Source organism: Rutilus rutilus, assembly GCF_951802725.1.
Source record: "Rutilus rutilus genome assembly, chromosome: 8".
NCBI lineage: Eukaryota > Metazoa > Chordata > Actinopteri > Cypriniformes > Leuciscidae > Rutilus > Rutilus rutilus.
This window is the reverse complement of record NC_140222.1, coordinates 41,968,195-41,992,688: the sequence shown is the minus strand read 5'-3', so window position 1 is coordinate 41,992,688 and position 24,494 is coordinate 41,968,195. Positions and strand designations below refer to the sequence as shown.

General features: G+C 39.9%; 1 protein-coding gene across 1 annotated transcript; it reads left to right on the top strand.

The window, feature by feature from the left end:
- Positions 1-193: 193 nt before the first annotated feature.
- On the top strand, positions 194-18,833 carry mccc1 (methylcrotonyl-CoA carboxylase subunit). Its single transcript, XM_084418001.1, has 19 exons — positions 194-505; positions 961-1,004; positions 1,093-1,226; positions 2,445-2,540; positions 2,639-2,760; positions 7,737-7,884; positions 7,958-8,079; positions 8,168-8,279; positions 9,684-9,765; positions 10,762-10,889; positions 11,041-11,224; positions 11,800-11,909; positions 13,804-14,020; positions 14,101-14,187; positions 16,151-16,200; positions 16,378-16,515; positions 16,599-16,706; positions 18,073-18,144; positions 18,224-18,833. The coding sequence occupies exons 1-19, from the start codon at positions 450-452 to the stop codon at positions 18,344-18,346; spliced, it is 2,133 nt and encodes a 710-aa protein (XP_084274127.1). The 5' UTR covers positions 194-449; the 3' UTR covers positions 18,347-18,833.
- Positions 18,834-24,494: the final 5,661 nt, after the last annotated feature.

Here is a 24,494-nt window from a genome sequence, read left to right as displayed (position 1 = left end):
ATATATATATATATGAATTTATATTCACGACAGATTTAAAGCCACACTATTATGTTATAATATATATATATTATGGCTTTAAATCGTCTATGTTAAGTGAAACCTCTTTTTGTTTTGACTTCATATCCCATAATCCCTACACATACGTCAGTCCCCGCCTCCAATCTCTGTCTTCTGATTGGCTGCTGTAAGTACGGTAACATAAAGAGGACAAATTTAATGTGTTTTGCTATTGCTGCCGCTACACTTAGCACCACGTAGCCTATATGATCGTTTTAATGCCATTTCACACGGATTAGTTAGACAGAGTATACATGTTTGGAAATAATCCATGAATGTTATGATAATGGAGCTGTAAAACCCATGAAAAAGATTAAATCAATGCGCTGTTTTAGGGCAGGAGTCGAGTAACTGTTAAGTTACACTTGTCATTCGCTAACACAGTGAACATGGCTGCAGTGTTTCTGAAAACTCATATCAACAGAGATATAAACAAACATCTGCTGTAAGTCACAAGCTACTTTATTATATCATTTAAAGAACAAAATATAGGTGTCCATTAAAGTTGGCTGTGTTCAGAGGTCAGTGTCTGCATCAGTCGATCTGTCAGAAGTATGACATTCAAACTTTAAGCGAAGTAGCTTTATTTCTCTTTTAAACTAATGCATTCGGACCTTCGAGATTCATTGCACTGATATCTTTATGTCTAAATTCTGCTGTGAAGTCATATATGGGTCAAACATAACGTGTGATTGTTTATGAATGTGTATTTGGTGACTGAAGATGAGCTTATAGTGAAGTTATGAATATGTGTGTGATGTTTTGCTGTGTTATTAAGTGATATATCTGCATGTTTGACCTTAAACGGAGAGGTCATGACCTCTGCAGATGTGTTTGCCCTTGACACTGTTTACCACACAAGCCCAGTGCTCAGATGATCTCTTGCTCTCTTGACTTCAGGACTCTGATCTGGACCAGAGGATCCTTCAGACATGCATCTGTGGGTAAGAGACCTGTCATGGGGATGCTATTATTATGATTATTATGATTATGATGATTATTATTATTTACAGTGTTGTTTCTCTCTCACAGGCCGGATTGAGAAGGTCCTCATTGCTAACAGAGGAGAGATCGCGTGCCGTGTGATGCGGACGGCGAGGAAGATGGGTGTTCGCTCTGTGGCCGTGTACAGTGATGCAGACAGACAGGCCATGCATGTGGCCATGGTGAGGAAACACCAACTACACACACCTCATTAGTGTGTGATGGGTGGATAGACCGAACGTGTGGATGGAGTCGTCAATGATTTGGGATTCCAAAAATACAAAATGCAATTCTCACATTACATACATTGACTTGAATACACCTTTTCTATGATAAGTACGTTTTTAATTTCTGAATTCAGATGTATTTTCCTTATCAGAAGAGTATCACGGAAAATAATACACATTAAAGTCCCCCTGTAGTCAACTTTATCCCTTAAAACTCATCTTTGATCACCAAAGTGACATATTTAAGCGTTTTTTCCTAAAAAAAAATGTATTCACACCTTAAAATATCTTGAATGTAACTCGACACCCTTGCCTCATTTAGTATACGCGGTTCTATGAATATGCAAATGAGCCCCGCCTCCACTCACTCACTCAGCTCAGAGATCCACTGGTTGACGATCACACGTTGATCTGATTGGTTACAAGGTAGTTTGTGACGTCAGAAACACCAGCGATTTCAAAGCGTGTGTTTGAGACTGTCTTTGGTTCACTGCAGTTTTAAGGAGGAAATACTCAGCAATGGTGTCGACTTATGAATTTACACATGGTTTGTCTTAAAGCACATTAAAAACACCACATAGACATATAAACTACATTAAAAGCTGGATTTACACCAAAGGGCGACTTAAGTGCGAATATACTTAAGTACGAACTTATGTAATGGTTTCGGACACTTAAATAAATGTTATATGTTTTGTTTTTTTACCCTGGTATGTACATCTTTATATGTAATTTCATAATTCTATATTGTCTTTGAAATATGGTTAAAGTTACTGCTGAATGTAGTGACAAGAATTCATGATAAACTACAATCTACTTAAAGGTCATTTCTATTGAAACTTATATCCACATTCAATACACTTCTTTTTCACGAGGGACTCCAGCTGTCCTGATATCATAACTGCATGTTTCTTGAGCAGTAAATCAGCATATTATAATGATTTCTGAAGGATCACTGTAATGATAATACGTAAAATCTCAGCTTTGATCACAGGAATAAATTACACTTTACTAATATATTCCCATAGAAAACAGCTATTTTTCATTGTAATAATATTCCACTGTTTTTACTGTATTTTTAATCAAATAAATTCAGCCTGGGTGAGCAGAATTAAACACATTAAACAGTAGTAGTTAGCGGTAGTGAAGTCAGCGGTCTCCTCTGTGACTCAGGCGGATGAGGCGTATCATATCGGACCAGCGGCGTCTCAGCAGAGTTACCTGTGCATGGACAAGATCCTGGACGTGGCCAAGAGATCCCGCGCACAGGTGTGCTGACCTCAACACATGTCTTTCTGAACAAGATCTTTCATTTTATATATATATATCATTTGAAAATCTCTCGTTTTTTTAATTGTTTTGGTAAGGCGGTCCATCCTGGTTATGGTTTCCTGTCGGAAAATACAGAGTTTGCTGAACTGTGCAAACAAGAAGGCATCATCTTCATCGGCCCACCATCATCAGCCATTCGGGACATGGGAATCAAAAGGTACAGTTATTTTGATCATAATAACATTTGCAAAAAATTTGTATTTGTCTGTGTAACAACTGCACCCTAGAAAAAGCTTAAAGGGTAAGTTCGGTATTTTACACTTAAAGCCCTGTTTACAGATCGTTTCTGATGAAATAGAACGGTTAAGATTCAAATTTGGACACATGCTGCTGTCCCGAGAATTTTAGGTTTCTTTCGCTTTCCCCAAAACCTCTAGAATGGGTGTATAGGTGCACTGGAACAATTCTTCCTAAAACGCATTAAACTTTCGTTTACAAAGACGTTAAACTCACCGAGTGGTCAGGGGTGTTCACTGATATACTCACACAAAAATCGCTGCAAAAGATGCTTTCCAACAGGTGTTTTACCATTCGTTGTAAAACTGTGGATCTATTTTTCCAAACGTCTCACACCCGTAGATTCTTCCGTTGAGAGCTTGAATAATAGACACTCCAGCCCAGTTGGTGGCGATAATGCACCTTTGCCAATTGCAAGCAAACCGCTGGCATTTCACTGAATACAAAGAAGAAGCAGAAGAAGAAGCAGCGGAGTAATACCGTACCCAGGCGGTCAGGGTTTCATATTATTTTGAAGGTACCCCCGGGAGCCGCCATTGGCTAACAAGCCTTCACCTGCTGTTAGCATCCCATTGACTCCCATTCATTTTGGCGTCACTTTGACAGCGAATAACTTTACATCTGAGGCGTTTAAAGACTCCATTTGTCCATTGTTTATTTCTAAAGAAACACGGCAATGTATAAAAGGCTCCATTACCTTGTATCTTACGTTATGGCCCCGTAGAAGCAGTTTTTGTAAAAGTAGGCTAACGATTGCGTCATAACCACGCGACTCTCTGGAAATTACCGTAGAGCCAGGAAGAGAAGCTCGCAATCAATCGGGGGGACGTGGAGGCATAAAGTCCGATAAAGTAAAGGGAGAAGCCCATAGAAAGTCATGACGTTGCTCCTGCTCCTAGCTCATGGACAGATCCTACTCACGCTTTCCGTCTCTGCAAGATTCGGAAGGGAATGGTTCAGATTTCGGTTGGCACGGCTACTAGAAAACTTACAACTGTCAGGCAGGCTGCTCACGTCACATCCACGTCGTCAAGCTCAGTTTGAGTCTGCGCAGTACGCTCGGCAATCAGGAAGTGACTGCTTCTAATGTGCTTCAACTTCTCTCCGTTGAAACCTATGGGGTCGCTGTGTCCAGTTTATATACTGTCTATGACCGTACCTCACACAGCACATTCAATACAAGTCAATGGAGTTGGACAAAAACTACGATAAAACCTGTTGGAAAGCATCTTTTGCAGCGATTTTTGTGTGAGCATATCAGTGAACACCCCTGACCACTCGGTGAGTTTCACGTCTTTGTAAACGAAAGTTTAATGCATTTTAGGAAGGATTGTTCCAGTGCCCATAGGCTACCAATGTGTAGGTGGGGGGGAAGCGAAATAAACCTAAAATTCTCGGGACAGCAGCATGTGTCCAAATTTTAATCTTAACCGTTCTATTTCATCAGAAACGATCTGTAAACAGGGCTTTAAGTGTAAAATACCGAACTTGTCCTTTAAAGGGACACTTCAGCATTTAGCATTAAGCTTTGTATCAGTAGAAAACCTGGTATTTTCGGGTTACCGTGCTTCCCTCCCTCATATCCCCCTGAGACGAGAGATTTATGTATTTTTTGTCTGGAAAAAATCCTCCAATGATGCAAAAATCATCATTTTGCGTCATCTGAGGATTTTTTGGCCAGCGGCGAGAGACTACAGCCAGTAGTAGGAGCTGTTCTGCATGTTTTCAACCCGCCCATAGAGGATCTCACTCACAGAATGTACACATAGTGTCAGCCATCTTTTTTTGGAAGCTAAGCTAACAGGCTCTTGTTCTGTGGAGAAAGCTGAGTAGTAGGGGTTACCATCCTCTTTTTCCCGGACATGTCCGGCCGTCGAGATCGTCCAAAATGTCCGGGATTCGGCTTTTGCTTTCTGCAGTCTAGGGATGCGCGGTATACCGATACTGCAAAAATACCGGTATATATTATATTTCAAACGGTACAATATCATAATTTTGCTCAATTCGGTATTTGATGCGCTGCTGTTTCGAAGTTCACCGCTAGGCGGCAGTGCGCTACCCAAACTAACGCGGGTCACGCAAAACCGGCAAACGGTGACAACGGAGGAAATGGATCAAACAGATGAAGCTCATTCTACACGCCCGAAATTAATAAATAAAGAGAGCAGTAGGAGTGAAATATAGCATTAATTTGCCTACAAAAGTAATGAGGAAGGTGAAGCAACAGACCTCAATGCACCACTCTACAAACACTGCTTTAAATTTGCGACGGGAGGCAACACATCAATCTGGCTAAGCACTGTCACTTGCTCATCCTGACTTGTTCAAAGAGTTCAGAGATCGACAGGTGAGTCCATCATTCAACTGATTTAATTTAGACTTTATTCACAGCGCACATACATAAGAGCTTATCAATTAAATATGATACGGTAAACACGAAAGCTCAAATGTGCTTGCATGACACGCTAGAACCAATGAAGTTTAGGTCTCATAATTTTTGCACTTTCAAACAATCATATATTAATTGAATTTGAATGAATAAAGAGATTAGTGATATTAATTTTAGGATTATTGATAGTAAAATGAATGGCATATCACTGCCGCTGTGGCGAGTGCGACCTCTAGAGGAATCAGCCGAGAGAGAGAGAGTAATAGTAGCCTAGTAATATGGATATTACTAATATGAATGTTAGAGTAACACTTTACATTTAAGCTACATTTGTCAACATTCATTAGGTAACCTGACCTGACAGTATTATAGCATTTATTAATCTAGATCAATCAGTAATTATTATTTAAATATACTAATACATGTTTAGCATGTTAACATTACTTTATGCAATGCATTAAACTAATATGAACCCAAACACAAACCAAACAGTAATCAAACCAAGATGAATAAATGCTATAAATGTTGATAATTCTCTGTTAATGCATGACAGCTAAAAATTTGTCATTTCATTATTCTATTATTATTCTATATTAATCAATTATTATAGATATTAACCTATTTTAATTGTATCATTTCAGGTTTCTTAATCTACTTTAAGTTCCCTGACTGTTTTTTATTTATTTATTTATTTTAACATTTTGATATTTTTTGTTTGCACATTCGGTACAGCAGAGTTTCAAGCAGTGTTTTTTAATAAAATTGTTTCAATTCACTTACATTTTGAGGCTGGTTATTTGTCACCTGTGGTATCGATTTAGTATCGATACCGAGGTATTAGGTTCTGGTACCGTACCGAAACCAAAATTGTGGTATCGAGCCATCCCTACTGCAGTCGCCATTCATTGTTTACATGCACACCTTTTGTTTCAGTCTAACTGAATTCATTCCGATTGGTGAATCTGAATGTAGTGTTTACATGAACGCTAAATAAGTGATCGGTTGATGTGCGTTTTAACATTGCTAAGAAAATTCCCGCTCCTCCGTGAGAGATAATCAGTAATCACACCACCGGCCTCTGATCGTTCTCCCGCGCCCCTCAGCCTCGTCCTGCTCGCCACAGTAAACATGATGAATGGCGACTGTAGAACGCAAAAGCCGAATTTTGGACGATCTCGAAATCCCGGGCAAACTCGTCACGGAGATTCACTAGTAGCCTAGCCTTGTTGTTTAACTGCGCTCTCTTACCGGTAGGCGTGGCTTGGGAGTGGCCTCCTAGGGCAGCAAAGCAAGTGCTTTCTGTGAGTTGTTGTCTTTCATCCACATGAGCCAAAAATACATTTTCTGGCTTTTCTCAGTCTAGAAGGCTCCAAATGCAAAAATAATTTCACATTTCTACTACATAAATTACCCATTTTAAATACACATTCATCTTTCCAGAGGTAAAGTATCCCATTAAGCAACTCTTTTTGTGTTAGCAACTCTCTAATTGTGTTGAATGTGCACTTGTAGTGTACTTCAAATCTTAAAAAGTATATTTTTAAAAACTACTTAATATTACTGAAATATGCCACTTAAAGGTATAGCGGAGGATTTTCCCGAATTTTAGAAAAGAACCAAAAATGCTCTGTTTACTAGTTGCTGTCAGACATTTTGAAAAAACCCGGTGAGAACGGCGAGCTTTAATGAATGGCTGAAACCGTAGCTCACCACACACATACACCCGAAAGTGCGCGTGTTCAGAAAGCGAAAACTACCTAGGGACGAGCACGTACGACGGCCTCACGTAAACATATCACCAGAATGATTGACAACTAGGAGGACCAATAGTCTTGATGATCCACCCGGAAAAAGAAAATCCTCCACTATACATTTAAGTGTACACTTTCAAAACTATGTTTCTGAACACACTTAAGTACTCTTTTAAAAAGTGCACTCCGAAGAAAGGTTTTAATGTAAAGTACATTTTAACTCATTGTTTTAATCGTTGTTCAGCGCTTAATGTACTAGAATGTGCATTACTTGATTATAATTGTAACTATTGTGTTTTATTCAATAATACATTTTAAAGTTAAGGCATTTTAAATGTACTAAATTACAACTTCATCATGACAAATGTGTATTTGCAAATACACGACATACAAATTTGAATAGAAATGACATTAAAATATATTAAAAATCTACTTTTTAATATCACATAATACTATAATGCTAAAAATCCTTAACAGTACAGTCAGCAACACTTTAAATGTACTTCAAAGACATAGAATTATGAAATTACATGTAAAGATGATGTTCTTAAGTCCTGCTTAAATGTGTCAAAAGCACTCTAATTACATTTAATATTACAATCAGTTCACACTTAAGTATATTCTTTTAAGGTATATTATTTCTGTAATAAGTACTATTTTAAAAAGTACGCTAAACTATCAGTTTCTAACCAACATTAAAGTGTCTTTCTTTTCTATTTATGCAGTAGAAACACATCTTTGTTTCTTGTGTTTTAGCACATCTAAACACATCATGTCGGCTGCAGGCGTGCCAATCATTGAGGGTTACCATGGCGAGGACCAATCAGACGAGAGGCTTCAGAGCGAGGCAGCCAGGATTGGCTACCCTGTGATGATCAAAGCAGTGCGCGGCGGCGGAGGAAAGGTGGCGTGTGTTTCCTCTGAATGATTGTGTAGTGTGTGATATGCTCGTCTGAAACCTCTGCTTGATCCCACAGGGAATGCGAACCGCACACTCGGAAGCAGAGTTCCTGGAGCAGCTGGAATCCGCTCGGAGAGAAGCTCGCAAGTCCTTCAACGACGACGTGATGCTGGTCGAGAAGTTTGTGGAAAACCCCAGGTCTGTTTGGTTTATCCAGTGTGCGTCACTCACATAGTTTGATGTGTGTGATGTGATGTGTGTGTGTGTGTGTGTGTTGTTGCGTTAGACACGTGGAGGTGCAGGTGTTCGGAGATCAGTCTGGTGATGCGGTCTATCTGTTCGAGAGAGACTGTAGCGTACAGAGACGACACCAGAAGATCATAGAGGAAGCACCCGGGGTAAGAGTCACACTCACTCACTCACTCACTCACTCACTCACTCACTCACTCACTCACTCACTCACTCACTCACTCACTCACTCACTCACTCACTCACTCACTCACTCACTCAGCATCTTCAGTTTGATCCTGTGTGGGTATGATGTGTGCTGGTGGTGTTCACCCAAAAATAAAAATTAGCCCACTCACCCTCAAGCCATCCTAGGTGTATATTTTTTATTATTTTTATTATATACTTTATTCTTTCAGACGAATACAATCGGGGTTACATTAAAAAATGTCCTGGCTCTTCCAAGCTTTATAATGGCAGTGAATGGCTGTTTCTGTTTTGAAGTCCATAAAAGTGCATCCATCCATGATAAAAGCACTTTAATGATGGATAGATGCACTTTTATCATGGATAGATGCACTTTAATGATGGATAGATGCACTTTAATGATGGATAGATGCACTTTTATGATGGATAGATGCACTTTTATCATGGATAGATGCACTTTTATCATGGATAGATGCACTTGTATGATGGATAGATGCACTTTTATCATGGATGGATGCACTTTTATGATGGATAGATGCACTTTTATGATGGATAGATGCACTTTTATCATGGATAGATGCACTTTTATGATGGATAGATGCACTTTTATCATGGATAGATGCACTTTATGATGGATAGATGCACTTTAATGATGGATAGATGCACTTTTATGATGATAGATGCACTTTTATGATGGATAGATGCACTTTTATGATGGATAGATGCACTTTTATGATGATAGATGCACTTTTATCATGGATAGATGCACTTTTATGATGGATAGATGCACTTTTATCATGGATAGATGCACTTTATGATGGATAGATGCACTTTAATGATGGATAGATGCACTTTTTTCATGGATGGATGCACTTTTATCATGGATAGATGCACTTTATGATGGATAGATGCACTTTAATGATGGATAGATGCACTTTTATCATGGATGGATGCACTTTTATGATGGATAGATGGACTTTTATTATGATAGATGCACTTTTATCATGGATAGATGCACTTTTATGATGGATAGATGCACTTTTATGATGGATAGATGCACTTTTAATATTGGATAGATGCACTGTTATGATGGATAGATGCACTTTTATGATGGATAGATGCACTTTTATCATGGATAGATGCACTTTTATGGACTTCAAAGAGCCAGGACATTTTTTAATATAACTCAGATTGTATTCGTTCATCTGAAAGAAGAAAGTCATGTACACCTAGGATGGTTTGAGGGTGAGTAATTCATGGGCTAATTTTAAATTTTGGGTGAACTATCCCTTTAATGTAAATGCCCGGGCTTGATTTGTGTGTGTGTGTGTGTGTGTGTGTGTGTGTGTGTGTGTGTGTCTCTACAGCCAGGCATCAGTCCTGAGGTCCGGCAGAAGCTCGGAGAGGCCGCTGTGCGGGCAGCCAAAGCAGTCAACTATGTTGGAGCAGGTGATGATGATGTCATGTGACCTCTGTGATGCATTAGTGTGATGACAATATGTACACAACCATTCAAAAGTTTGGGGTCTGTATTTTTTTAATTTATTTTTTAAGAAATGTATACTTTCATTCAGCAAGGATGCAGTACATCGATCACAGCTGACTGTAAATACATTTAGAATCTTACAAAAGATTCGATTTCAAAATAAATGCTGTTTTATTGAACATTATATTCATCAAAAACACCAGAAAAAAATCCAGGAAAATATAAAGCAGCTCAACTGCATTGAAAATAATCATAAATGTTTCTTGAGCATCAAATCGTCATATTAGACTGATTAGAGAATGATCATGTGACACTGAAGACTGGAGTAATGATGCTGAAAATTCAGCTTTGATCACAGGAATAAATTATATTTTACTTGTTGCTGTTTGAGTATGAAAACGTCACTCCAGCGGGAGTTATCAGTTTCACTGTTTCTGAACTCCCTGAAACGCCTCCATTGTAGTCTTGAGTTTCTTCCGGGAACGAACACGTCACAATATTCCTCATTTAAATAATTAATACACAGAATAAAGGGGCGGGGCCTGGTTGAGTTAGTTAGTAGTGTGTTAAACTGGCGGTTATGGTAATTAGGGGCGGGACATTTCCCAAACACACTCGAAGCGCTCGACCAATCACAACACACTGATCCAGCCGACCAATCAGAGCACAGTGTGCTTTTCAGGAGGAGGGGCTTCATAGATACAGGAACTAAACAGAGCGTTACTGACAGACTGGGAAGAGAGGAGCTGCAACAATGGAGAATATGAAAAAAAAAATCAACATTCAAGCAGGAAAACCTGTTCTAGTAAAATCAAGACTGTAAAAGGCCATAATATGCTCTCTTTAAAGGAAATCAACAGTTTTATTCACCAGTAAGAAGTTTCCCAATCAACAAGAAACAATGGATAAGTTGATGGATGAAGTCAATGATAACTGAATTTTCATTTTTGGCTGAACAGGAACTGTGGAGTTCATCATGGACGCGCAGCACAACTTCTACTTCATGGAGATGAACACGCGTCTGCAGGTGGAGCATCCCGTCTCGGAGATGATCACAGGAACGGACCTGGTGGAGTGGCAACTGCGTGTAAGACTCCAAACACTGCCCTTCAGAAGCTACCTAAGATACTGACATATTTCACAAGTCATTCGCAGATTTGTCCACAAGGGGTCACAATAACACCTGCTTGCTTTCCTCGTTTGTGGCTGAGTCGTGTCATGTGGTGTTTGTCCCTCAGGTGGCAGCGGGGGAGAAGTTGCCCCTCACGCAGGAGCAGATCATGTTGCGGGGTCATTCTTTTGAAGCCAGAATATACGCTGAAGACCCCAATAACGACTTCCTCCCCGGAGCGGGACCCCTGCTACACCTGTCCACCCCGCAGGGGGACCCGTGCACACGCATAGAGACCGGCGTTCGAGAAGGTGCTTCACTTCATAGTACATAGTCACCTAATGTATTCAAATGGCTTTTCTTTTATAGTTTAAATAATATTTCTTCCCCACATTCAAATATTTTATATTAGTTGTTTTTGTATCAAGGTACTGATATTTTTCACAATATTAACTTCTTATTTATTGAACTGTTGTATAAAATCAATATCACATTTGACAAAAACATCACTTGTGTGATATGGCTTTACTATATAATGATATACTGTACAAACTCACACATACAAAACTCATGATATCTTGAATTTTAGGAGCATTATAACCTTTCCTTTTTCGATAATCCATTACACTCGGATGTGCATCACAATAATACACAAGAAAAGATCTGTCGCTACTTGTGTTTCATTGTGACTTGAGGAAAAACATGTAATGATTATGGCACATAAATAATCCAGAGTTACGCTCCTGGATAATGATGTTTTACCCTTGATAATACTTAATCATTACCAAAAAATACCTTTATTAGAGAATAAATATGAGCACTTACGTCATTCATGAATGATTTAGTGTTGGTTGGTAATGCTGTACGTCTGTTCATAATGTCTAAGGTGATGAAGTGTCTGCCCATTATGACCCCATGATCGCTAAACTGGTGGTTTGGGGAGAAGATCGCTCCGCTGCTCTGAAGAGACTCAGATACTGTCTACGACAATACAATGTAAGCACACATTCTCATCCACAAGCACTGATATTTTACTATCTTTAGTATCTCATTTATTTAAATGTTTGTTAACCCTGTTCAAAAGTTCATAAGGTTTGTTCACGTTAGTGAAAAAGGTCCATTGTTCATTTATCAACACAGCAGCAATACAGATACAGAAGTACTTCTATATAGTTGAGTAATTCAGTGAGTTATTGTCATGTGCAGTTTATTTCTCAATTATTACACAGCTCTCTGGAATACTTGATTCTGATTGGTCCGTCTGAGGCGTGTTATTCCCCGATAATAACCGTCGTCAATAGCAACGCTGAATAACATCCGGGTATCTGAAGCCTGAGCATCTTTCATGTCTGTCGCTTCACACTGCGGACTCGCTCTTCCCCCATTCTTACTAATGCAGCTGCTGCCATCTTGCGTCTCTGTGAAATGTTTTCGACTTATTAAAAATCAAAATCAAAAGAGACTTCAGATAGTACTGTAATATTGTTGCTGTGTTTATCTTCTTGCCAGGATTGTTTTGTACATGGATTATAAGATAATAAACGCGTAAGATTTCAAAACAGTTTAATCTCAAATCAATATCTCTTGTCCCCATAATCATCTATATCAGGGGTACCCAACCCTGCTCCTGCCGATCGACTGTCCTGCACTGTTCATCTCCAACCCTAATCAAACACGCCTGAAGCAACCAATTAAGGTCTTCAGGATCGCTTGAAAATTAAAGGCAGGTGTGTTTGATTAGGGTTGGAGATGAACTGTGCAGGACAGTCGATCGGCAGGAGCAGGGTTGGGCACCCCTGATCTATATGGTGAAAAGCTGTGTAATGAGTGATATGACTGTACTTAAAGTCCCCCTGTAGTCATAATTGTATCCCTTAAAACTCATCTTTGATCACCAAAATTACATATTTAAACGTTTTTTCCTTGAAAGAAAAATGTCATCATGCCTAAAAATATCTTGAATGTAACTCGACACTCTTGCCTCATTTAGTATGCACGTTTTTTTTAATATGCAAATGAGCCCCGCCTCCACTCACTCACTCAGCTCAGAGATCCACTGGTTGACGATCACACGTTGATCTGATTGGTTACAAGGTAGTTTGTGACGTCAGAAACACCAAAGCGTGTGTTTGAGACTGTCTTCGGTTCACTGCAGTTTTAAGGAGGAAATACTCAGCAATGGTGTCGACTTATGAGTTTACACATGGTTTGTCTTAAAGCGTATTAAAAACACCACATAGATGTATAAACAACATTAAAGTCCACATGAATTCAAAATTGACCATATTTACTTTGTTTGCCTAAATTGTTAGTTTTGTGGTGAACAATTCATCTGTGCAAGTCAATCCACACAAAATTTTTTTTTGGCTTTGTAATCTTTAATCAAAATCTGAAAATGCCCCTCCCCTCTGCCTTGGAGGACCTTCCCTGATGACGTATGTTTGACGGCTTGGTTTGGGAAACGCTTAACCACTCCCCTCAAACCGTTAGTCTGCTATGAGCGAGAGATGGAGAGGAGGAGCGCTAGAGTAAAACCCTGCCCTCTGTTCAATATTCCTTTTCACTGGGAAATACGTCACAACACTGGAGAAAAGTCGTTTGCAACTTCCGGTTCACGCGGACTTTAAAAGCTGGATTTTCTTGATGAACACTTTAAAATGTTCTTCTAGTTTGAACTTGTTCAGTCGTTTCGGCTAAAAGTAACGGATGTGCAGTCGGTTGTTATCTCAGAATAAACCCCTTCAGGGTGTCACAAGCCCTGTCCTGATCACCCTGTCAGGGTTTATTCTGTGGATGTACAGTACATTATTACATTAACTTTTCTAACCATCAGCTACCAAGACATTTAAAAACAACAGTCCTTTGTATTTAACAAATGTACATTTGACAGATTGTGGGTCTCAACACCAACATCGACTTCCTACTGAGTCTTTCGGGGCATCCCGAGTTCGCGGCGGGGAACGTTCACACCAGCTTCATCCCGCTGCACTACGATCAGCTGTTCCCCGCGGCCCAGAGCCCGTGTGGTGCGGTGCTGTGTCAGGCCGCTCTGGGTCTGCTGCTCCGAGAGAAACGGCACACCGAGGAGTTCAGGGACCAGTCCAGTGGTGAGATGTTGATCATTGATGTTGTTGGTTCAGTGTGTGTGACGCTTGTTTGAGATGTTAACCTGAGCTTCCTCTCGCAGACATGTACTCACCGTTTGCCTCCAGTAACGGGAGACGACTCAATGTCTTGCACTGCAGGAACTTGACACTGCAGCTCGGGGACAACAGTGAGTGTGCACACACACACACACACACACACACACACACACACACACACACACACACCACTGAGCCACGATGCCTGTCTGAACCAGTGAAGGTTTGACTCTGAACGATTCACTTCAGGAGAAGAGTTACACCTGACAAATCTGCAGGAACATCATCCATAAATATTCTGCATTCTTGTAGATTTTTATAGGATGAATTCAGTAATTAAGATCATATTTGTGCTGGAGTTAACACTTTCACAAATAATTATTGTTATATTACTTTTTGTTTGATTTTTTTTTTTTTATCTTTAGAAAATTGTTTTTACACAATCAGGATTTATTCAGTGGTTTAGTTATATATGTTCTGATTAATGTCACATTTTGGAAAGGTCAGGGGTCAAGCTCCTGCAAAGTTAATCATGATTAATGTATATTTATATGTACAGTACCAGTCAAAAGTTTGGAAACACTACTGTTTTTAATGCTTTTGAAAGAAGTCTCTTATGCTCATCAAGCCTGCAGTTAAAAAAAAAAAAAAAAAAAAAAAAAACAGTAATATTATGAAATATTATTACAATTTAAAATAATGGTTCTCTTTTTTAATATACTTTAAAATGTAATTTATTTTTGTGATGCAAAGCTGAATTTTCATCAGCAAGTACTCCAGTCTTTGGTGTCTTATGATCCTTCAGAAATCATTCTAATATGATGATTTGATACTCAGTTATTATCAATGATGGAAACAGTTGTGCTGTTTAATATATTTTTTTGGAATACTTTTTTCAGGATTCATTGATGAGTAAAACGTTAACAGCATTTATTCATAAAAACAGCATTTATTCAAAATAAAAACATTTCTAACAATATGAATCGTTACCATCACCTTTTATCAATTTAACGCATCCTTGTTGAATTAAAGTACTAATTTCTTTAAAAAAAAAAAGTTATTGTTCCCAAACTTTTGAACGGTAGTGTATATTGTTACAAAAGATTTCTATTCTAAATAAATACAGTTCTTTTTAACTTTTTATTCATCAAATAATCCTGAAAAAAGTATCTCAGGTTATAAAAAAATATTAAGCAGCACAACTGTTTCCAACATTGATCATAAATCAGCATATTAGAATGATTTCTGAAGGATCATAAGACCCCAAAGACTGGAGTACTTGCTGATGAAAATTCAGCTTTGCATCACAAAAATAAATTACATTTTAAAGTGTATTAAAAAAGAGAACCATTATTTTAAATTGTAATAATATTTAATAATATTACTGTGTTGTTTTTTTTTTTTTTTTTTTTTAACTGCAGGCTTGATGAGCATAAGAGACTTCTTTCAAAAACATTAAAAACAGTAGTGTTTCCAAACTTTTGACTGGTACTGTATAGTTAATGTTTTTAAAATATTAGTAAGACTACACTAAGGTTCCAATAGTTGAGGTTAGTTAATGCATTAATTAATATTAACTAACAATGAGCAATACGTTCATTACAGTTCTTAAATACTAACTGTTCATTGTTAGTTCATGTTCATTAACTAATGTTAACTGATACAACTTTTGATTTTAATCACGTTTTAGTACGTCGAGATTAACATTAACTGAGATTAATAATTTAGTTAACTAATGAAACCTTATTTTAAAGTGTTACCAAAGTACAGTATTAGATTCACTTGATTAGAGGCACTTACTGTAATATATAGTAATGCATACTTTACAGTTTAATGTTGTGTGTGTGTGTGTGTGTGTGTGTTACAGTATTATTAATGACAATACTTAAAAGCTGGGGAGGAAATATGCATAATTGTCATATAAAATAATGCCACAATGCAAAAGAAAATACGAATTGTCCTAAATAGGTTTAGTTTTCTTTAAGAAAATTTTTTTTTTTTAGATTTTGGGGTGAAATATGACCTGGACATTTCCTTTGTGTCTGTCAGATTCACCCAGATGATATTTAACTAATTGTATTATTTCTTTTACAGAAGTGGCATTAGCTGTTACATTCAATCCAGATGGGACGTACAGTATGGAGGTAAATTATGTTTTTGGACTGTAAAGATGATGATGCACATCTGCATTGCCAAATCAAAAAGAATAGCAGGGTTTTTGCCAGAGATTTCGCAGTCTTAGTCAGAACAACGATGCACTAATGTGTCATGCACTAAATATAACCTTTCACTAAGGTATCTGGGTCATTTTTGGTTGTTAGACTGGAGGTCAGGTGTTCCACGTGTCAGGGGAGCTGCAGCTGGAGGGTGGCGTGACCTTCCTGTGCTGCTCCGTGAATGGGGTTCTGTCCCGACCCAAACTAGTCATTCTGGACAACACTGTACACATCTTTTCTATGGTGGGTTTCTTTCACCCTTTGAATTACGCTTCAGGTTTCATGTCAAGACTATGTATGATATTTTTTTGTTCGTTCTCTTTCAGGAGGGAAGTGCTCAGGTGGATGTGCCTGTTCCCAAGTTCCTGGCTGGTGTAAGTGGCGCCAGTGCACAGGGTGGCGCTGTTGCACCCATGACCGGCACTATTGAAAAGGTATTTAGGCAGCTGTGGTTGAAGTTTGTGTACTGTACATCCTCTATACAGTATGACAGACTAGAGTAGTGTGTCAAGAATCATAGAATACAAAAATGTATGTGTAAAAAAGGTCACATTTACAGATAAAATGATAATTAAAGTGCCCCATTATGCTTTTCTGAATCCACTTTAATGCACTTCATAAGGATGAGGACTCGTGCTGGAATTGATACGGTGAAACAAACACCATCTGTTCGTATTACTATCTAACAAGTATCACAACAGACTGAGCCATCTGACCAATCAGAGCAGAGTAGACCAATCACAACAGACTGGACCATCTGACCATTCAGAGCAGAGTAGACCAGTCACAACAGACTGGACCATCTGACCAATCAGAGCAGAGTAGACCATTCACAACAGACTGGGTCATCTGACCAAACAGAGCAGAGTAGAGTAGACCAATCACAACAGACTGGGCCATCTGACCAATCAGAGCAGAGTAGACCAATCACAACAGACTGGGCCATCTGACCAATCAGAGCAGAGTAGACCATTCACAACGGACTGGGCCATCTGACCAATCAGAGCAGAGTAGACCATTCACAACAGACTGGGTCATCTGACCAAACAGAGCAGAGTAGAGTAGACCAATCACAACAGACTGGGCCATCTGACCAATCAGAGCAGAGTAGACCAATCACAACAGACTGGGCCATCTGACCAATCAGAGCAGAGTAGACCATTCACAACAGACTGGGTCATCTGACCAAACAGAGCAGAGTAGAGTAGACCAATCACAACAGACTGGGCCATCTGACCAATCAGAGCAGAGTAGACAAATCACAACAGACTGGGCCATCTGACCAATCAGAGCAGAGTAGACCATTCACAACAGACTGAGCCATCTGACCAATCAGAGCAGAGTAGACCATTCACAACAGACTGGGCCATCTGACCAATCAGAGCAGAGTAGACCAATCACAACAGACTGGGTCATCTGACCAAACAGAGCAGAGTAGAGTAGACCAATCACAACAGACTGGGCCATCTGACCAAACAGAGCAGAGTAGAGTAGACCAATCACAACAGACTGGGTCATCTGACCAATCAGCGCAGAGTTCTTTATCTAACCATTTCAGACACTGTGAGAAGAGAGCTGATGCTGTAATGTATATTATGAGAACAATTAAGCGGTTTTTTTTACCTTGGATGCATGTAAACCTATTGTAGGCGACTCCAAAACAAAATCAGGAGCCTTTAAAATAGCATAATAGGGGCACTTTACTCTATCTGGCAGCCGAACTGTGACTCTGTCTGGTTTCAGTAGAGAGTGCTTGTTATGGTCAGTGCATGTGAAACTCGTGCTTTGCTGTGTTTGTAGGTCCTAGTCAAGGCTGGAGACTCGGTCCAGAAAGGAGATCCCTTAATGGTGATGAATGCCATGAAAATGGAGGTGAGGCTCTGTCACTTTCTCATTGAGTGCACTTTATAGTCCACATCACAACTGATGGTGTCCTCCTCTTCCTGGGCAGCACACCATCCGTGCACCCAAAGCAGGGGTCATCAAGAAGGTGTTCTTCAAGGAGGGCTCGCAGGCCAACCGCCACGCAGCTTTAGTAGAGATGGAGGAAGAGGAAGCAGCTGGAGCCGAGTAAACCACATCACAGCCACATCTCAGACAGACGGCTGGAGACCCTGAACATGATCATGAAGCACTACAAATTAGTTTGGATCTTTTGAGATTTGAAAAGCAAACTAGAAACTTTCTTGCGTATCTAAAAACACTGTTACCTGTAGCTTTCTTTGTGTGGAATTCATTCCCTAATAACTTAGTGTTTCTGTGGTTCCTTGGTTTATTCGTACCATGTTGTCATTTTCTGATGAAGATTAACACTTAGATGACTGTGGACTGGCTTGCCATCTCCCTTTAAACACAAGTATTTGCATTTCAACAAAACCAATCCACTCGTGTTATTTCCAGTCCCTTTCTTGTCAAATATCATAGCACTCTTGTGAACCATTACTTAACATTGATGATTGTCCTTTGAGGTGCCTTGATGTGGGTTTGATTACTGAAGGAAATGTCTAGAATCTGTATCTCTGAACCGTTTTAACCTTCATCATTAAAGGGTTTGTTTTCTATTGAGTCTCATGAGTCTCCAATTAAATTAAGGATTTCCCACCTTCAATATTTAAGTTTTAAGAATTTATTCATTGTTTTACCAAAATTAATTACTGTTCTAACTCTATGCAACAAATTTATCTATGAACTGAAAAATTCAGTTTTTAATCCAAATTCATGATTCCATTAATGGAAGTAAACACTACCAACTGGTACTGTATAGACTAGTATACTTAAGTGTATTTATATTGCACGTTTTTACATGAAGGTAATACAAACTGCTTTACTTAAATGTCATTAAAAACAGCAAAAGGAAATAAGAAATAGAAATCATTTAAAAAAAAAAATTATCCTAGTGTTCTGTTGCATGTATGAAATGTACAGGGTGGGCCATTTATATGGCACATTAGTATATGTGAGGGGGCAAACTCCTCAAGATGGGTGGTGACCATGGTGGCCATTTAGAAGTCGGCCATCTTGGATACAACTTTTGTTTTTTCAATAGGAAGAGGGCCATGTGACACATCAAACTTATTGGTAATGTCACAAGAAAAACAATGGTGTGCTTGGTTGCAACGTAACTTTATTCGTTCATGAGTTATTTACATGATGTGTCACATGGCCCTCTTCCTATTGAAAAAAACAATAGTTGTATCCAAGATGGCCGACTTCTAAATGGCCACCATGGTCACCACCCATCTTGAGGAGTTTGCCCCCTCACATATACTAATGTACCACAAACAGGACTTTAATATCACCAACCATTCCCATGTTATTACGGTGTAAATGGCCCACCCTGTATTTATGCCAAAGGTAAAGCTCTCCAGTGCTCCAGAGAGCTCCTATATCCCTTACCTGTGTTTCTATGATTTCCCCCATTGTCATCACCTGCACTTCTGCTATCTCCAGGTTTCATCTCTGTTTCTTAATGTTCCTGGAAGAAAGTTTGTTCATAATTTTAAGAAAACCTTGACTCAACATTAGCTCTGAGAACGTCCCCTGTTTGCTGGGAATCTGCTAAATGAAGGCATGATGATATTGTCAACATTATAACATCATGATTTTCTGTAAATCTGCTTTGAAACAATGTGTATTGTGAAAAGCTCTGTGCAAATTAGTTTTTTTTACTTTGACAAATAACACTAAAATCATTAAAATTGTTTTCATGTTTTAATCAAACATTCCAAAAACATTCAGTAAATATATAAAACATCATAAAGACATTCCAAGGTTGTTCTAATAATGTTTTCTATTAATGTTATGAGAACCTTCATCAAGTAAAAGTAACATTTTAAGGACGTTCCATGAACGTTGTACTCGGAACGTTTATAAAAACATTCAGCAAATAATAATAACTGTCCTGGTTTGTTTGAAGCAGAATGAAATAAAAGTGCAGGATTTAAACACAGGAGTCTTTTATTTACAAAATCAAAACTTAACAATAACACCCAGAACCTCCGAAAACAGCGTGGTCGACGGTTGAGACCTGTGGCCGGTTGCATAAACTGCTAAGACTAGTCTTAAGACTGTTCATCCTTTTTTTATGTATTTTTTTTTGTTAAAAATGTTTTTGCTTCTAGTGCAGTTACGACACGCGCTCAGGCGAAAAGTCTCGGTAAGGAGAATGAAGTGAATTTAAGTGAGTCTATCTTTGCAGAGATTTTTGAGAAAAATGCCATGACAGAGCATGTGGATGTTAATTCGATCCAAAAATCTGTTTGTCCCGATCCTGACGTATTTTTGCCTATTTCGTGCGATGTTCTTACTGCAGCTCAGAAAAGTGATCATACGTTAGAGAAATGTCGTTTTAAGTGCTGACACTAAAAAGTCACCTTCGTATAACCATCATTTCTATTGGAACAAAACTGTGTTAATGCGTAGCTGGAAGGCTCGATTATCGAATGATGAAAATTCGGATGATTGGAACGTGGTCCATCAGATTGTGGTACCCTCGAAATTTCGACAGCATATTTTAAGCTTGGCACATGATCATCCTTGGTCTGGGCACCTTGGTATAAATAAAACTTACCATCGGGTGCTCCAGCATTTCTTTTGGCCTGGGTTGAAAGCTGATGTGTCTCGATATTGTAAGTCTTGTCATGCATGTCAAGTAGTAGGAAAGCCCAATCAGATTGTGCCACCTGCTCCACTTCGCCCTATTCTGGCTGTAGGTGAACCGTTTGAACGCGTCTTGGTAGATTGTGTTGGGCCGCAGCCGCGAACTAAATCTGGTTCTCAGTATATTTTAACAATCATGTGCGCTGTCACGCGGTTTCCAGAAGCAATTCCGCTACAGAATATAACTACCAAAAGCGTCACCAAAGCTCTAATAGAATTGTTCACAACATTCGGATTGCCGAGAACTGTTCAAACAGATCAAGGTACTAATTTCTTGTCAAAAATATTCCGAAATGTGTTGAAAGGTTTGAGCGTGTCACATGTCACATCCAGTGCCTACCATCCTGAATCGCAGGGGGCACTGGAGAGGTGGCACCAGACGCTGAAGTCCAGTTTGCGAAATTATTGCCTGGAGGCAGGGAATGAGTGGGATGAGGGAGTCCCTTTGGTTTTATTTGCACTGCGTGAAGCGCGACAACAGTCACTTGGTTTTAGTCCGTCGGAATTGGTCTTTGGACATAATGTACGGGGTCCTTTAAAAGTACTGAAAGATTAATTTTTCTCTACCGGTGTGACTGAGAAACATAATGTGCTTGATTTCGTTTCTCGTACCCGTGAACGATTGCGAAATGCTTGTGCTGTCGCGAAAGAAGCTCTTTCTCTTTCGCAGAAGAAAATGAAGCGTCGTTTTGACAAGCGTGCGGTTGTGCGTAATTTTACGCCTGGAGAAAAAGTACTAGTGTTGCTTCCTTTTGCCTGGTTCTGCTTTAGCTGCGCGATTTGCAGGTCCTTATGTAATTAAGAGCAAGCTGAGTGACACTGATTATATAGTCCCCAGATTATATATACCCCAGAACGACGACGGAAGACACGTTTGTGTCATGTAAATATGCTGAAACAATATGTAGCTCGAACTGTGAAGACTGATGAGGTGACTGACTTGTCTCAGAGTGAGGTTCAGCCGGTGTCAAATGTCGAACGAGTATCTTTGCTGTCCAGTACCATGGGTGCTGAAGATGTAGATGATGGGTTGAAAATGTCAACGGAGATGTTCAGTGGCGGTCCTCTAAAGAATTCAGAGATTTTAAGAGTTTTACCATCTCATTTGTCTTATTTATCTAGCGACCAAGGTCAGGATGTGATTGACTTAATAGAAGATTATCCTAACTTGTTTAGTGATGTTCCGTCTGGTATCTCTGTCATCCAACATGATATTGAGGTGGGTAACGCACTTCTCATAAAACAGCATGCGTATCGTTCTCCAGTAGGTAAACGGGAGATCATGAAATGTGAAGTGAACTATCTGGTTACAAATGGTTTTGCCAAAAAGAGTAATAGCCCGTGGAGTTCACCGTGCATTTTAGTACCTAAAGCTAACGGTTCATTCCGTTTTTGTACTGATTTTCGCAAGGTGAATTCTGTTACTGTGCCGGATGCATTTCCGTTGCCTCGAATAGAGGATTGTATTGACAACCTTGGCACTGCTCGGTACATTACGAAATTAGATCTTTTAAAAAGCTATTGGCAGGTGCCATTGACTGAACGTGCTTCTGAGATCTCCGCATTTGTGACTCCCGATTCTTTCTTTCAATATACGCGCATGGCGTTCGGTCTTCGGAACGCACCTGCTACCTTTCAAAGGTTAATGTCTACAGTTTTAGGTGACGTTCCAAACTGTAATATTTATTTTGATGTTGTTATTTATTCTTCTACATGGACTGAGCACATCTCTACCTTGCACAATGTTTTTAGCCGATTAACAGCCGCCTCTTTAACGTTAAATTTGACTAAATGCGATTTTGCGAAAGCCTCCGTTACATACTTGGGGAAACAGGTTGGAAACGGTCAAGTACGTCCGGTCGACGCAAAAGTGACCGCTATTCTTGCATCCCCTGTGCCCACTACGAGGAGAGAGTTGCGACGATTTTTAGGCATGGGTGGCTATTACAGGTGTTTTCATAAAAATTTCTTGTCTGTGGTTGCTCCCTTAACTGGTACCAGTTGGCTGCCTTCCAAGGTTCCAGGGCTTCGATAAAGCCCTGGCTTACCCTGAGACGAAAGTGACCCGAGGTCCACACGCGAGACAGGACTCGGGACTTCAGCCAGTACTGGAGGGGGCGCATTTGTAGCAGACCCAGCTGAACCACTGCTGAAGCCGAGGCCATGCGGCCCAGAATCCTCTGAAACATTTTGAGAGGAGTGACATTGCCAGCTTTGAATGACGCCGCTAGGCGCTGGATGGAGAGCGCGCGCTGTGACGTAAGCCGCGCTTTCATTGACACAGAGTCTATTTTTGTTCCCAGAAAATAAATTTTCTGGCTGGGTAACAGCGAACTCTTGGTCCAATTGATTCTGAGACCCAGATTCTCTAAATGACTGAGTAGCAAAACTTTGTGAGTCACCAGTTCTGTCTCTGACTGAGCTAGAATTAGCCAGTTGTCTAAATAGTTCAGTATTCGCATGCCCTGTTGTCTCAGGGGAGCGAGCGCCGTGTCCATGCACTTCGTGAACGTACAGTGTACTGATAAGCTCGACCCTAGAAGGCGAATCTCAAGAATGGCCTGTGATGGGGCGCTATTTGTATCTGAAAATACGCGTCTTTCAGATCCACTGACATAAACCAGTCCCCCGGAAGAATTTGCGCAAGGATTTGTTTGGTCGTCAGCATTTTGAACGATCGCCTCATAAGCGCTTTGTTCAAATGTCTGAGGTCTAGGATGGGTCGGAGACCACCATCCTTCTTTGGAAAGAGAAAATAATGACTGTAAAAACCCGACTCGCTCTGTGTTAGAGGAACGGTTTCTATAGCCCCTTTTCTCAGCAGTTTCGCTATCTTGGCGTGAAGTAGATGTGCTACTTCGCTTTTCACCGTAGTTTCGACCACGGCTCGAAAGCGCGGGGGTCTGCGAGCAAACTGCAGCGAGTAGCCTCGCTTTATTATAACACCCATTCTGACACACCGGGATGATTTCCCATGCTTTTGCACATACTGTATGGCTAGGGGTAGAATGGTGTCTAGGCTCGGATCGCTGTGTACTAGGGATCCGGTGACCTGATTGACTCTTGCTTGTGACACTGTACATACAGTGCTTATATGTGGAGGTGCGCGTTGAGTTACGGGAGCCTGGTTTACACATGATACATTCGCCGCGAGAGCGGGGAAGTGTTTTATTAATGGGAGCCCTAAGTGTGTGTGTGACTCTAAACGCGCAGTGTTTATGAGTAGGGGTGAGCACTGAATAGTGGGCACAGTTCCTACATTTAAAACACAGTAGGCGTGAGCCGAATAAAAGAGACATTTTGCTCTTTTGGAGATTTATTTGGGTTGTCGTAAAAATGGCGTTTGTGTGCAGGCGTGCATGTTGTGTAACAGGCTTGTGTACTGCAATATAAACATCTCCAGTCGCCTCTGATGCGGAGGCGAGAAGTGAACTGTGAACTGAACTGTGAGAAGTGTGCGCGAGCTCTTCGATGGTGGTCCGGCCGCAGCGAGACTTAACCGTTGTTGTTTCCCCCTTGTGGTCAGGAGGGCTTCGGAGGCTCAAGGGTTTAGCACAATCCTG